The sequence below is a fragment of the Corvus cornix genome, chromosome 14 (assembly GCF_000738735.6).
Source record: "Corvus cornix cornix isolate S_Up_H32 chromosome 14, ASM73873v5, whole genome shotgun sequence".
NCBI lineage: Eukaryota > Metazoa > Chordata > Aves > Passeriformes > Corvidae > Corvus > Corvus cornix.
This window is the reverse complement of record NC_046344.1, coordinates 16,441,574-16,456,787: the sequence shown is the minus strand read 5'-3', so window position 1 is coordinate 16,456,787 and position 15,214 is coordinate 16,441,574. Positions and strand designations below refer to the sequence as shown.

Below are 15,214 nucleotides of genomic sequence, written 5' to 3'. Positions count from 1 at the left end.
CCGGAGGGAGTTATCTCTGAGTCAGGCGGCAGGACAATGATGGGCAATTAACAGAAAGATAGTCTGGGGGGAGGAGGCAAGGAAACACTGCCCCACCTGATTTCAACAGCTGATGGGGATGGTAATAGAATACACTGCAACCCAGGACACAGGCAAAATAAAGACTATGCACAAGGAGTGAGAAATGGATAGAAACATTGAGACTATGCAAAAAAAATCAGGATTATTTTGTATATGGTTATATATTATCTCCAGTTGGGGGGTTTTCCCTTGGACAGTTGGAACTATGCTGTGTGAAAGAGTTAAGTATTTTTAGGTGTATCGGTTTGAAAGACAGGTATCTGCCAAGGAAGGTGGGAACCTCCCTTGGAGTAGGAAACGTGACCCCCTTCCCTCCAAATTATCATAACTCCGAAATTACGGGGCTTTCAGGAAAAGATATGCAAAAAGAAATAGCAGTCCTTTACTAATATATATATGTTATGTGAGGAATGAGACAACTCTTAGTAAAAACTAAAATAATTTCTTGAAAACAGAAAAACTGAAAAATTACAAAAATTAGAAAAATACAAAAATTTGGGATCCTATGGCTCGTGAGTTGGTATGCCCCAGGAGCGCCAGGATTTGAGATCTTCAGGCTGAGACAGCACTGGACCTCTGGCGGAAAAACTTGCAGTGCTGGGCTGACTTTTAGCTAATCCAAAAGTCAAAGAAAAAATTATTAAAGGCCCCTTAATAGGAGTAAGGCTTTAACACCCAGCACTGGCATCCACTACAGCTAATCGGCAGAGGTCTGCATTGCTCTGAGGCTTGTCTCGTTATTTTATAGTGCCTTTGCTCTGCCCCAGTCCGCCCACAGCCCGCCCACAGCCCGCCCACAGCACACCCCTTTGGTCCAAAGTGATTGGTGCTTTCCCTTTGACAGAAATGTTCTGTCTACCAATAGCTCGTCGTTGTCAGGGGGGTAGTAACAGCTGAAGTAAGGGTGGTAACGTGCCCTCATTAAGATTCAGGTTGCCGTGGAGCTTGCCTGCAGAATAAGGGCTATGGGGCTAAAAATAGCTGTTGGCTGTTAGAAACTGGGGTTTTAGAGTTGATCCTGAGACTAAAGTGCAAAGTAAAACCCTTAAAAAAATATTAAAATACATCTAATACATGCTAAACCACTTATAAAAGTAGATAACGAACATAGGAAAAATGACTCTTATAGTGTACAAGTGGTTTAAAGTTTGAAAAGGGATTTTTAACTGGGGAATTTTTAACTGGGGGATTTTAACTGGGACTGGTGCAAATAAACTGCTTTGAACAAGTGAAAACAATAATAATAGAACTTGATTTTTGTACCTGGGCTGATGGGTTAACTTTAACATTCAATTTTAAAAGTATTTAACTCAGAATTAACTAATTAAAGCACTTAACATGCAAAGACCAAGCTAATTAGGGATTTCATGTATGACATGTTATATGATATAAATGCAGTTTGTAAAAATTGGCTTTTGTAATAATTGATGGGCTTATTGTTATATGTTTTATTGTTAAAATAAGTTGATGAGTTTATTATTATCTGTTTGTTGTTGAATGAATTAATGGATTGTTGTATTCTTGATATGTAATAGATTTCTGCCCAGAAGGGAGAGAGAGAGTGGGCGGTATGCCTAGATTGGCATAAAGGGATAAACAGGATGCCACCATTGGATGACAATGAGCCAATAAGGACAACTCGAGAAGGCGGAGACAAGGTGGGGTTATGTTACTGACTTGAAGGTGTGCTTCTGGCTATGCCCTGTCTGTGGCTAAGCACCTGGCGCCGTTTTCCTCTGCTTTGTTGGATGATTTTGCATTTGTTCCCTATTGTTCGTTAAACTGTTAAAATTTTAAGTGAGGGAGCTTGTTTCTCACAACTGGGGGAATCATCCAGGATAGGCCTCTTCTCCATGGCCCTGAAAGACTTCGGGCAAGAGGCGTGCCCTGCCAACTTTTTTGACAGCTCAACCAGATTCTTTTGGTGTCATTAGTGATTGCTGGCTAATACCCCGGAAGACAAGAAGGGACCCTAAAAAGCACATGACCGAGGGATAAAAGGTACCGAAGGACTCCTTCAGGTTGGCGGAGTGGCCCACCATCCTAGTCCACTGAGGCCCGTACAAGAAAAGGAGATCGTGAGTACTGTGCGGGGGGGTGGATAGGGGTGAACTGAATGTCGTGTGTGTGAGACGTGGACCAGACAGTCCGGATTCACAAAGTGAGCGCGGAGTCCTTCTAGCCACGGTTCCGTCCCTCCACGAGGAGGTCGGCCAGCGAAGGGACAAAGCGAGTGGACAAGAGTGAGTGAGCAACTGGAAAATTCTTCGCGGTTTGGCTGGGTTGAGGGTTAGATCCAGAGCCGGGAGAGGGAGAAGTGAGGGTTGGGGAGTCAACGGCCGGGAAGGGTGGAACGGAGAGCTTACAGCTGGGAAGGGTAGAAGTGACTCCTCACTGGAAGGTAAACGGAAAGGGACTCTATACCTGAGAGCATCCAGGTGGCCTTAGACTGAAGAGGAGTAGCCAGGAAGGGTAAAAGAGAGGGCCCCAAGAGTGTCTGTTGGCCACAGACTGAGGGGCTGCTGGGAACGGTGAAATTGAAGGCTCCTAGAAGGTCTGAGATCGACAGGGGAGGAAGCAGTTCTTTGGGATGGTCTGCCAGGGAATCACTACAGATTATGGGGTTTCAAATTAAATAAAGTAAGTTGTTGTCTCTGTGAAGGCGGGAAGTGCCATTTTAAGTTGTTGTTTTCGCGAAGGCAGGAAGCGCCATTTTAAGTTGTTGTTTCTGTGAAGGCAGAAGGCGCCATTTTGAGTTGTCATTTTCTTTTTCGTGTGTGCAGGTGAGAAGCGACATTCTGATTTGGCAATTTTAAGTTAGGAATGAGTAAATAAAACCATTGAGAAGAGAGGGGACAGGGAAAGAGCAACTCATAGAGAGAAAGAAATAAGAAAGTTACTGCAGATATCTCTCCAGATAGTCTGTTGGGATATAAACTGGCCAGTTGGAATAATGATCCATCTACAAAAAGAAAGGACAAAGTAAAAATGATCCGACACTGCATGATTGAATGGCCAAAAAGAGAAATAAGGTCAGATCATATATATTGGCCCAGGTATGGATCATCAGAGAGATGGATTTGCCAGGCCTTAAATACTTTCATAAACATGAAGGAACCATATTACCCCAAAGAGAGTGAATATGCTGCTTGTTGGAAGGGAGAGATTAGGAATTGGGGGGTGAAAGTATTTAAGATATCAGAAACTGTTGAAAAAGAACAAGTGGAGAAAAAGAAAGAAAAGACATGGAACCCACTGGATTCGTTGCCTCCTTTATATCCCACTGTCCCAGCAGACCCAGCTGCTCCTGTTGTTCCTATCCCCATAGCATCACCTGCCTCTACCACCTCACCTGTTCCTGTCAGCTCGACTACTTCTACTGCTTCTAGTATTCCTGCTACTACACCCACATCAAACCTCACAGCTGAGCCCTCTGGCTCACCGGTTTCCTGCCCTACTGATGAAGGACCCTATAAAAACACTAGAGGAAAAATGGCTCATAGGCTAGGATCTAATGTTGGAGATAGAAAAGATCAAGAGGTTGGCCTGTTTCCTTTGTGGGAGGTACCTATGGGAGGAGCCCAAGGGGGAGTAGGTTTTGTTAATGACTCATTAACATCCTCAGAAGTAAGGAATTTCAAAAGAGAAATAAAAGAACAACTGGAAGACCCGATGGGCCTGGCTGAACAATTTGACCAGTTCTTGGGCCCAAATTTTTACATGTGGGAGGAGCTCAACTCTATTATGAAAATCTTACTCTCCCCAGAAGAAAGACAGATGATAGGAGTGGCCAGAATGAGGATTTGGGAAAGGGAGAACCAACAGGGCCCACTGGGAGAATATAAAATGCCTATGGCATCCCCTAACTGGAACCCGAACGATGAGATGGGTTGAAGAAACATAAATGATTACCGGAACCTACTTAGAAAAGGAATAAAGGAGGCAGCACCCTGAGGGAATAATATTAAAAAGGCCTTTGATGGACAGCAGGGGAAGGATGAGTCTCCCACTGAATGGTTGGGAAGACTCCACCAAAATAAACAACAATATTCGGGAATGGACCCCGATAGCCCAGCGGGACAAACCCTATTGAAGATGCATTTTGTGACAAGGGCATGGCCACACATTAGAAGAAAGCTAGAAAAGAGGGAGGAGTGGCAGGAGAAAGAATTGAATGAACTATTGAGAGAAGCCCAAAAAGTTTATGTGAGAAGAGATGAAGAGCGGATGAAGGCAAAAGCCAAGATAATGGTGGCTTACCGTGCGAGAAAAAGATTCTCCAAAGAATTTAAAACATAATGAAAAAGAAAAATGAGCGAGCAGGATTCCTATGAGAACAAGGCCAGAAAGATCTGTGAAAGGTGTTTGCTTCTACTGTGTGGAGGAAGGACATTACAAGAATGGTTGTTTACACAGGCTTAAGGATTTGAGAACAGTCAACGAGGTGGGGACAGGAAATCCAGAAGACTTGGGGTGTCAGGGGCTCTACCTCCTGGGGGAGAAGTACCATCTGGAGCCCTTGGTAAATTTATTGATAGCCCCCCAGGAGGAAGAGTATGAATTTTTAGTTGATAGTGGAGCTGGGAGGACATGTGTGTGTAATTTGCCAAAAGGATGCCAAATTAGTAAAGAACAGATCAGGCTCATGTAGAGGGATTCCTTATGGAACAGAGGCATATGATACCCCTGGAAAGATTGGACAACCCAGGGTTGCTGAGGAAAAGCCCCTGAACAGGCCCCTGGCTGCAGGAAGGCCTGAGAGTACTTGGCAAAGTTATACACTGGTCGGCTCCCCTGCAGATTAGAGGCTGTCTAGAGAGATTGGGCGTGAATCTTTGCAAAAGTAAATATAAGTTGGCATAGTTGAAAAATAAAGGGAGAACGATGCTTAATCGAATCAGTGTACGTGTCATTTTTCCAGCCAGCTCTCCGGACTCGGTCCCTAACAGGGTCATGGGAGCAAAAGGGGAATACTTTGCAGCAACAATCATCAAACAAGTAATGTTTAAGGGAAATTCGAGAGTGGGGGTAGGGGATGTTTCATCGATACCTGAAGGAGGCTATTATCTATTAGGGAGGGATTTACAAATTCAGCTAAAAATAGGGGTGGTCCCTGAGGAGGGGAGGACGGTGGTTAAAATATTACAACTGGGACAAGAGGACAAAAAGGAAACAGATGAAAAGTTATGGGCCTGGACATTACCCCAATTAAGATTAATATAGAGAAGCAGGACGTTCCCATTCGAATACACCAATATCCCATTTCCATAGAAGGAAAGAGGGGCCTACAGCCGGTGATCAACGAACTTATTGAAAATGGAACCCTAGAGCCCTATATGTCCCCATATAACACCCCAATTTTACCAATTAAGAAACCGGATGGGACATACAGGTTAGTTCAGGACCTGAGTGAGGTAAATAAGCAAGCCTTGACCTGGTATCCGGTAGTGCCTAACCCCTACACACTCCTAAGTAAGGTGTCCCCACAATGCCAATGGTTCAGTGTCATAGACCTTAAGGATGCCTTCTGGGCCTGTCCACTGGCAGAAGAACGTAGAAATGCATTTGCCTTTGAGTGGGAAGATCCAGAAACCGGGCAAAAACGACAACTGTGGTGGACTAGACTTCCCCAGGGGTTCACTGAGTCATCGAACCTATTTGGACAGGCCTTAGAAGAATTGTTACAATCCTTCCCTGCCTTGCCAGGAACGCAGGTGGTACAATATGTGGATGATTTGTTCGTATCAGGAGAAGAGAAAGAATCAGTGAGAAGAACCACCATAAATTTGCTGAACTTCTTAGGCAGAAGTGGGTTGAGGGTGTCCAAGAAAAAGCTACAATTTGTGGAAAAAGAGGTAAAGTACTTGGGACACATAATAGGACATGGGAGCTGCAGGTTAAGCTGTGAATGGGTAGCTCGGAGCCTTTCCCTCCCTTCCCCTAAAACAAAATGAGAGATAAAAAAGTTACTAGGACTGTCACTGTTGTACCGAGAACAGCAAAAAATGACACGATTCAAATTTCAGGATAAGTGGCCAAAAATGCTATATTTAATTATATAAATCAACTTATATAGCTTCGTTCGCAAGGGTGGCATGACCCCACTGGTCACTTGACCATCCACCCTCTAGAATGATAGGTGGAGGTTCCACAACGCCCATTCAAAATATTTTCTCCAATGTACCAAACTAAACTTAGACAACAAGTTTGCAGCTGTGAGATAAAGCCTTGGTTTACAAAAACCTAAAACTGTTTCTTAGTTAGCTTGCATGAGAAAGAAAAACTTCACAAGAAGCTGTAGCAGCTGGAAAATTCCTCTGCTCCTAGCTTTTTAGTGTCCGCAATTCCCCCTTTTTGTTTAAGACCAAAAAGGTAGTGTTTGTAATCCTCTGTGGGATCCCTTGCAGCAAGGAGAACAAATACAGCATAAGGGGTCCGTTTGGTAGTGGCCAGTTACCAAACAGAATCTAAATCACATACTGATTTAAGGCAGGCAGCAGTAGTGCCAAGGAAATACATCAAGTGAACCCAACCCTATATCAGCTATTACAATTCTACATCAGCTTAATTCTACACAGCCTTAATGGCTTTAATGTTCTGACTCCATAACAAAAGAAACTTAAAGTTCAGTCTGCTAGTAGAAGGACCATCCCAGTCTCTACTTGTAGAAGGACCATCCGACTGATGGTCGACATCCTGGTCATCATCAGAGGATCATTCGGTTGATGATCGCATTCTGGTCATCATCTGGAGGTTGCCTTGGAGGTTGCCTGTTCTGCTTCTGGTGCCGCAGGTCAGAGCGAACGCATCTTGCAGGTAGCCATCGCACCCCAGTATCTGTGCAAATGCAAGCATACCCACGCCCCCAAGCAATAAGCTCACACGGGCCTTCCCACTTAGTGAGTAGGTCCCATACCCAGACTTTTGCTCAAGGCAGGTGTGTCTCGCCTGAAGACTGCAATGAGAAAAAATTATTCAAAATAACAGGATTATTTGAATTTGGTGGCACTGTAAGATGATTGATTGTATATAGAGCTTTTTCTAATCAACTCTGTGGGGTTTCTCCATGCATTCCCCCTTTTTGTTTTTCCAAAACACACTTCAAAGTGCCATGAGCACATTCAACAATGGCTTGGCCAGTAGGAGAATGTGGAATACCCAAAGTATGGTTCACACCCCGTTAAGTGCAAAAACTGCTGCATCTTCTGAGAGACAGGCAGGGCCATTATCGGTCCTCACAGAAGAAGGTATGCCCAAGATTGAGAAAGCCAATTTCCAATGGGCAATGACATTGTGACCTTTGTCTCCATTATGAGCGGACGCCCACATAGCTGAGGAGAAAGTGTCAATAGACAGGTGCACATACTTAAATCTGCCAAATTCAGGAACGTGTGTTACATCAGTTTGCCAAATCTGAAAGGCCTGTAGGCCTCTGGGGTTTACCCCTGATGGCAGAGGTGCAGCGAGTCTCTGACAGCACAAGCGCTGACAGTGTCCCGAGCCTCAGTTGGCGTTAGGTGAAACTGCTTCTGCAAGATATGCTCACTTTGATGGAAGAAATTGTGCAATGCCTTGGCTTGTGCAATTTTGTCAGGCTGAGGTGCTACCCACGCAAGGTTAGCTAGCATATCAGCCCTGGCATTGCCTTCTGTTATGAAACCTGGCAAATTGGTGTGACTCTGAATATGCAGAATGTAATATGGGTGCACTCGAGCTTGAATTGCACTCCACAAAGTTTTCAATAATGAAAACAGAGCCACATTATTGACTTCCTTCAAAAGTGAACAATCTAAACATTGAGCTATATCTGCTACATAAGCAGAATCAGTGACCAAATTCAAAGGTACCTGAGAAAACCGCTGAAAAGCCATGGCAACAAGACCTCAGTTCAACCAGCTGGCCTGAGCCTGACTCATGGCCTTCCAGCACCTGCCACTCAGATTCCTCCTTCCAGGTGACAATAGCTTTCCCAGTTTTCCCGGACCCATCTGTGAAGATGGTGGGCCCTTGCACTGGCACCTGACTATTTTTTGGCCGCAAGGTGAAGCTTGTTGATTTTGCTGATTGCAATAATTTGAGGCTGGGCAATCTGTCCCGAAAAGTTCTGCAGCGCACTTTGCAAAGGAGTGTTGTTAGTAAGGCTCCACTCAAAGTGTTCCTGCTGTACTGGAAGAACAATTGTTGGAGGGTCCACTGCCATTAATTGCAAACACCGTTGGCGGCATTTGATTATCAGACTAGCAATCAATTCAAAGAATGTGGGTGCTGTCTTTTTTGGCTGATGTGGCAAAAAGATCCATTTCAGAATAGCGAAGGGTTGGGCCACTGCTTATTCCATTGGCCAATGATAACCTGTAGGATGAAAATCTGGAGTGGTAATGAAAACAGTGATATCAATGGAGGGATCCACTTGATAAACCTGACGAGCAGAAACAGCTTGTTGCAACTCCTCCAGTGCTCATCGCGCTTCAGGAGTCAATTTTCAAGGTGAATTCAACTCAGGGTCCCCCTTTAAAATACTAAAAAGTGGAGAAAGTTGTGCTGTGGTATCACAGTATCCCGCAGTGGTAGGGAGGAGAAGTGAGATCCAGCAGGCAGGAATTGTGCAGCAAAATTGATTTATTTAATTATTTTATAACTCTTTATAGACTTTTTTCTTCATAGTCTAATTGGTCAAAGGATCAGCCACCCCTTGGGGTGACTGGCTAAAATCCTAAAACATCCATTGTCAAAATATTTTTCTACCGTACTATAAACAAAGGTTTGCAAGGTCACAGGTGTTCATAGTTTATAGAACTCTACTAATATCTTCCGTGAGAGAGAAAAATATCTCATGGGACTGGAAAGAAGCAAGAAAAATTCTTGCTACCAGCATGTTGTATCCACACTGTGGTTAGCCCTAAATAAGGACGTATCCAATTGATGATACCCAGCAATTTCTGAGCATCATGCAAGGTCTTAATAGAACCCGAGAATTGCACCTCTTGGTGTTGTATAGTCTGATCCAAAATTTTGACTCCTAAATATTTCCAAGGAGGATGCTGCTGAACTTTCTCTGGAGCCAACTGCAATCCATAAGAATGCAGAGCATCAAGCAGCAGAGGCCGTATCCTCAGCAGCTCGTCCCGGGTGGATGCTGCCACCAGGATATCATCCATGTAATGGTACCAGTATGCCTCAGGAAACTGCTCACAGACTTTGGACAAAGCCTGAGTGACATACCATTGGCAGACAGTTGGGCTGTTCTTCATGCCCTGAGGTAGAACCTTCCATTGGTATCTCTGCGCAGGTTCAGCATTGTTAACTGCAGGCACAGTAAAAGCAAATTTTGGCTTGTCATCAGGATGCAGAGGAATAGTGAAAAAACAATCCTTCAAATCAACTACCAGGATTTCTCACCCCGCAGGAATCATGGTGGGTGAGGGCATACCAGGCTGCAATGCCCCCATACATCCATTGATTTGTCAGAGATCCTGCAACAATCTCCATTTCCCTGATTTTTTCTTAATTACAAAAACAGGAGTGTTCCAGGGACTAGTAGAAGGCTCAAGATGTCCCTGTTGTAATTGTTCCTGAACTAACTGACGAAGGGCAACTAATTTCTCTTTTGGTAGGGGCCACTGAGGGTTCCATATAGGTTTGTTTACTAGCCATCGCAAAGGCAGTGTAGGATACTCTGTGCCCTTTGGCACAGTGGCCGTCATCAAAAATTCGTCGCAATCTGTACCCCCCCAGGCAGCCAATGCATCCCGCCCCTAGAGGTTAAGTGGAGCTTCAGTGACATAGGGCCGAACTGTAGCTGTTTGCCCCTCTGCATTTTTCACCAACACAGGTTGTTCGCTTAAATAGCTCTGTGTGGTTCCTCCCAACCCTGCGATGGCCGACCCCACAGGGGCTAAAGGCCACGTAGGAGGCCACGCAGAGAAGGAGATAATTGTCACATCAGCGCCTGTGTCAGTCAAACCTCGGAGCTGAATCTGGGGTGGATGGGCATTCAGCAGGATTAGGGTACACATAATCTGTGGCTTTTGGCTGGAGATGTCTGCAGTCCAGAAGATCTGCGGAAGTCCCATAGATCCAAAAACCACCATCTCCACGATTTCGTTGTTCTCTCCTGGGGACACATGACTTAAAGGGCACAAGTTGAGCAATATGCATCTTTTCAGGAATAGTAACAGAGGGGGTGGGTGTGGAAACCATAGCACAAATCTGGCCTGTAAAATCAGCATCAATAACTCCTGGGTGTACAAAGATCCCCTGAATGGTAACACTAGATCTGCCCACAAGCAATGCGCTGAAGCCTTGACCTAAGGGTCCATAAGCATCCAAAGGAACCTTATAAACATGACCAGATTCTAAGACTAGTGTTGCTGCGGTGTGCACATTCACCCCAGCTGATCCCTGGGTGCTGGCTTTAAGCTGGCTGAGTAGGTCTGTGTCAGTGGAGCCATGCCCTGGGGAAACATTTGTGTCTGAGCGCACATCCCCTGTCTGCTCCTGTTCAAGTTTCCCAAGCGTGTCAGAAGTCGATCATTGGCATGGTACATAGATTCACAGTATTCTGCAGAATGACTGGGCCTACTGCATCTCCTGCATTGAGCAGCTCCCCTGTTCTCCTTATTTCTCTGCTTTTTGCTAATCTGGTTCTGCTTGTTCTCAACTCTAGGCCTCTTTTGTCCATGATCAGACTTTGATTGCATAGGCCGTAGGACTGAAGCCAGAGCAGACTTATGATCTCCAGATCCCACCTTAGAGCAGGCTTCAACCATGTCTGTTAGTGTGGGTTCTCCTGGCAAAACATCAATAATCTTTCTACACTTGTCATTGCTGTTATGTCTTGCTAGTTGTCTGCACAACATCTGCCTCAAAGTCTCATCTTCGACCTGCTTCTCAAGGGCTGCAGCGATCTTTTCCACGAAAGGTAAGAAATGCTCTTTCTGCCCCTAAGAAATTTTCACATATCATGTTTTAGGAGCAGCCATGTCTATGCTTTTTAATAAAGCTCCCATGCCCACATTTTGAGCCTGTTCAAGGACCAGAGGATCCCAATTAGCTTGGAGCTTGGGATTTGACAAGATATCAAGTCCCATAAGAGCCTTCATTTCAACTCCCACTCTGGGATGATTTGGAGGCAACAGCATATTCTGAGCTGCATCCTTGTCAGCCAGCCTTCTCCAGTGGTTCTCAAAAACTGTATATTGCACAGGTTGAAATAACACCTGAGCTAAATGCTTAATGTCAAACAGAGAAAGTAGCTCAGTATTCAGTACTCCAAGAACCTGCATGATTTCAGGAGACCCAAGACCATATTGTGCTACTTTGGCCAGTAGGTCCTGGCCTACTTTCCAGGCAATAATATAATGTTTGTCAGGCTGGCCTGAATTGGGGACAGGTTTCTGTACAGGAAATGCTTGAATAATCCCCTCTGAAGGTGCATTATTGTCTTGTGTTGCTGTTGCACCTTCCTGGGGTGCTGCAGCAACCTGCACAGATTCCTCCTGAGCTATCTGTACAGGTGCCTCTGCTTCTCCAGGCATACCTACTTTCTCTATTAGATTCCAGTCTCCTTCCTCCAGGGCACGCAGTTTAACGGCCTCCCAAAAGTGCTTCGGATTTCTCGGCCGGACAGTTACCTTACAGTCAGGTAACATCCAAGGGCAGGTTTGTGACAGCCGTGTTCCTGATTGCCTGCTTCCAGCCACAGGCACCAGGCCAGTGGACGGCGTAGACGACTGCGTGAACTGTAACAGCGTGGCTAGTCGCGGCCCTTGTTTGTAGCGGTACCGGTGTCTGTTCAGTCGCTGCTGCCGGAGCCACCGCTGCTTCCGTGTTCGCCGCTTCTGTGTTTGCCATTTCCGTGTTTGCTATTTCCGTGTTTGCTATTTCCGTGTTTGCTGCCGGGGCCGTGGCCGCCGCACCAGTTTGCGTAGCCAGCTCGGGTCGTCCTGGCGCGGGCCGGGCAGCAACTGCCTCCTGCTACATATCAGCAGCGCTGCCAGCTGCTGCAAAATGTTTTGTAGAGTCGTGGGAAGTTCTGCCATCTGCAGCTGCCCCGTCTGTGCTTGCGCGGGGGAGATGCCCAGGTAACAGAGCCTGCGTAGAAAGGCCGGGCGCCACTAATGCCTGCTCAGTCTGATAGGGCATTCCAAGAGCATGCACAGAATGCCCAGGTCGTGCAGGCGCGCCCATAGAATATATTCCATAAGCCACATTGCCAGGCAGCCACGCCACTGTTGTAGTTGTTAAAAGCGGCTGTGGCCGAGACGCTGTGGGCATGCCAGGCGGCGCCGCCTGGGCTGGCTGTGGGGGAAAGAACGGCAGTGCTGGAGCTGAATGTGTGGCGCCCGCCGGCGCCAGCTGCAGCAGAATCTTGGGTGCTGTGCCTGGCTGTGGCATTGGTGGAGCTGTAGGTATCACTACAGATCCCCCTACAGCAATTGAAATAGGTGGCTGTGTGGTCATCTGCGGCGCGGAAGAGGGAGGAAGAGCCGCTGGAGCGAAAGGTGGGGGACGCTCCATTTTTTTGCATTTCTCGGTTAATTCTGCTAACTGTTTGGCAGGCGAGGCATATTTCAGGATCACAAAGTCACACAAAGATGGATATATAGGTGGAACATATTTCTGGGGTGAAAGGTATGACCCCTGTGCTGTCTCCTTGCTTTACTCCGCACTTTTATCTGGCTTCATCGCTACCAGGGCCGCGGAAGCCACCTCAGCTTCCGGCTGTGGTACTGGCGATGGTGCTGGCGACGGTGCTGGCAACGGCACTGGCGACTGCCCTGGTGATGGCGCTGGTGATGGGGCTGGCGATGGAACAAGGGACAGGGCTGTAGACTCGATACTCAATACTGCTCTGTGTCTAGCCCTTTGGAAATTGTTTCCCCATCAGAAACCTCCAACATGGGCTGTCCCTTTCCGCCATGTTTCACATAAAAACCTTTCAAGGCATCAAATTAGAAGCGCCAAGTGTGAACCAGTTCAGACACCTCAATATCTCTGTATGTGAACTCATGAAGTAATTTATCCCCTAACTGTCTCCCAAGTTTCCAAGCTAAATGCTGTATCATCTGCTGCAAAGCCATTATCTACTGCCCACCGCAATACCTTACACAAGGTCTCCTCGGAAATTTCAGCATCTTGTGCAACTAAAGTAATTTTCCAGGCAGCAAGGACCGTGCTTTCCTTTGAATTTTTATGCCCCATCTTTTCAGTTTTAGAGTTCTGTCCCCGTACCCTGGGGCGGGGGGGAAAGGGGTGCTGCATTCCTTTGAACCACTGCAGCGCTCAGGTGGTCTCTAAGTCTGGTTGCGGTTGTAGTACATGTAGCGGGCCACCAGATGTCGCTGTTGTACGAAGAACAGCAAAAAAACCCAACACGATTCAAATTTCATGGTAAGTGGCCAGAAAGTCTATATTTAATTATATAAATCAACTTATATAGCTTCGTTCACAAGGGTGGTATGACCCCACTGGTCGCTTGACCATCCACCCTCTAGAATGATAGGTGGAGGTTCCACAACGCCCATTCAAAACATTTTCTCCAATGTACCAAACAACTTGGACAACAAGTTTGCAGCTGTGAGATAAAGCCTTGGTTTACAAAAACCTAAAACTGTTTCTTAGTTAGCTTGCATGAGAAAGAAAAACTCCACAAGAAGCTGTAGCAGCTGGAAAATTCCTCTGCTCCCAGCTTTTTAGTATCCACATAGGACTAATTGGATATTGTAGGTTGTGGATCGAAGAATACACTCGGTAAAATTTTTGTACTAAAAGCTAGTAGAGAAAGAACCACCAATTTGGATGGAAAAAGATGAAGAAAGGTTAAATAAATTAAAATCCAAATTTGTTTCTGCACCTGTTTTAAATCTGCCATCCTTAGACAAACCCTTTGATCTGTATGTAAATGTGGAAAATGGGATAGCATATGGGGTTTTGGATCAAGATTGGGGTGGGACCGGAAGGCACATAGCCTTTCTATCCAAGCTATTGGATCCAGTTACCCGAGGATGGCCAACATGTGTGCAGTCAATAGCAGCCATGTCAGTACTTGTAGAAGAAAGCCATAAATTAACTTTTGGAGGAAAGCTTATTGAACACACTGCATACAGTAAAGAGTGAGTTACACCAAAAAGCAAGTCAGTGGCTAACAGTCTTGAATGGTAAGATACGAGACTATTCTCATTCAGACAACCTGATTTTAATGACTGATAAAAGTCTTAATCCAGCCCACTTTTTATATGGGGAACCTGTGCTAGTTTGAAAGCAAACCAGTGGGAGGCACCAAGTCAGAATAACAATTTAATGGAAATTAAAGAAAAGGGGAAAAAAAGGTAAAAGAAAACACTGTCAAACTGACAGAGTCAAGGTACAACCTGACACCCTGTTAGGCAGGGTGGTGGTAGCAGTCTGGTAGAATGGTGGCTGCAGTCCTCTGAAGCAGTGATCCTGTAGTGAAACAGTCTGCTCTTCCTCAGGAAGTCCAGTGGTGGCTGTGTAGCTCCTGTCCTCTGGAAATCCAGTGGGAAGCCGGTGTCTCTGGTGTTCAGCCTCAGATTATATCCACGATGGGATGCTTGGTTCCTCCCTCTGGGTGGAGCATCTCACAATGGGGTAATGAGTCATGAGGCAAAGTGTTGATAAGGCTCATTAACAGAAGATAGTCCGGAGGGAGTTATCTCTGAGTCAGGCGGCAGGACAATGATGGGCAATTAACAGAAAGATAGTCTGGGGGGAGGAGGCAAGGAAACACTGCCCCACCTGATTTCAACAGCTGATGGGGATGGTAATAGAATACACTGCAACCCAAGACAGAACCCCAAGAAGACCTTATACGTGACTGCCTAGAGCTTGTGAACTATCAAACAAAGGTGAGGGAAGACTTGATCAACCAACCCCTCCTGGAAGGAGAAGATATATTCATTGATGGGTCCTCTAGAGGCATACAAGGGAGAAGACACTCAGGTTATGCAGTGATAGATGGACACAGAATGGAAGTAATTGAGAAAGGAAAATTGCCTTCTAGTTGGTCGGCCCAGTGTTGTGAACTATATGCTTTAAAGAGGGGCCTAGAATATTTAACACAGAAGAAAGGAACCATCTACACAGATTCTAAATATGCCTTTGGAAGGATTTG

The 15,214-nt window shown here is 45.7% G+C and overlaps 1 protein-coding gene across 1 annotated transcript; it reads left to right on the top strand.

Annotated features, from left to right (window-relative positions):
- Nucleotides 1–1,428: 1,428 nt before the first annotated feature.
- LOC109143585 lies at nt 1,429–4,969 on the top strand. Its single transcript, XM_019281448.3, has 2 exons — nt 1,429–1,739; nt 2,016–4,969. Exon 2 carries the CDS (start codon nt 3,070–3,072, stop codon nt 3,973–3,975), a length of 906 nt encoding a protein of 301 aa, XP_019136993.1. The 5' UTR covers nt 1,429–1,739; nt 2,016–3,069; the 3' UTR covers nt 3,976–4,969.
- The last annotated feature ends 10,245 nt before the right edge of the window (nt 4,970–15,214 follow it).

Coding starts and splice junctions, on each gene's coding strand:
- LOC109143585 (XM_019281448.3), top strand. CDS start 3,070: ATGATCCGACACTGCATGATTGAATGGCCAAAAAGAGAAATAAGGTCA.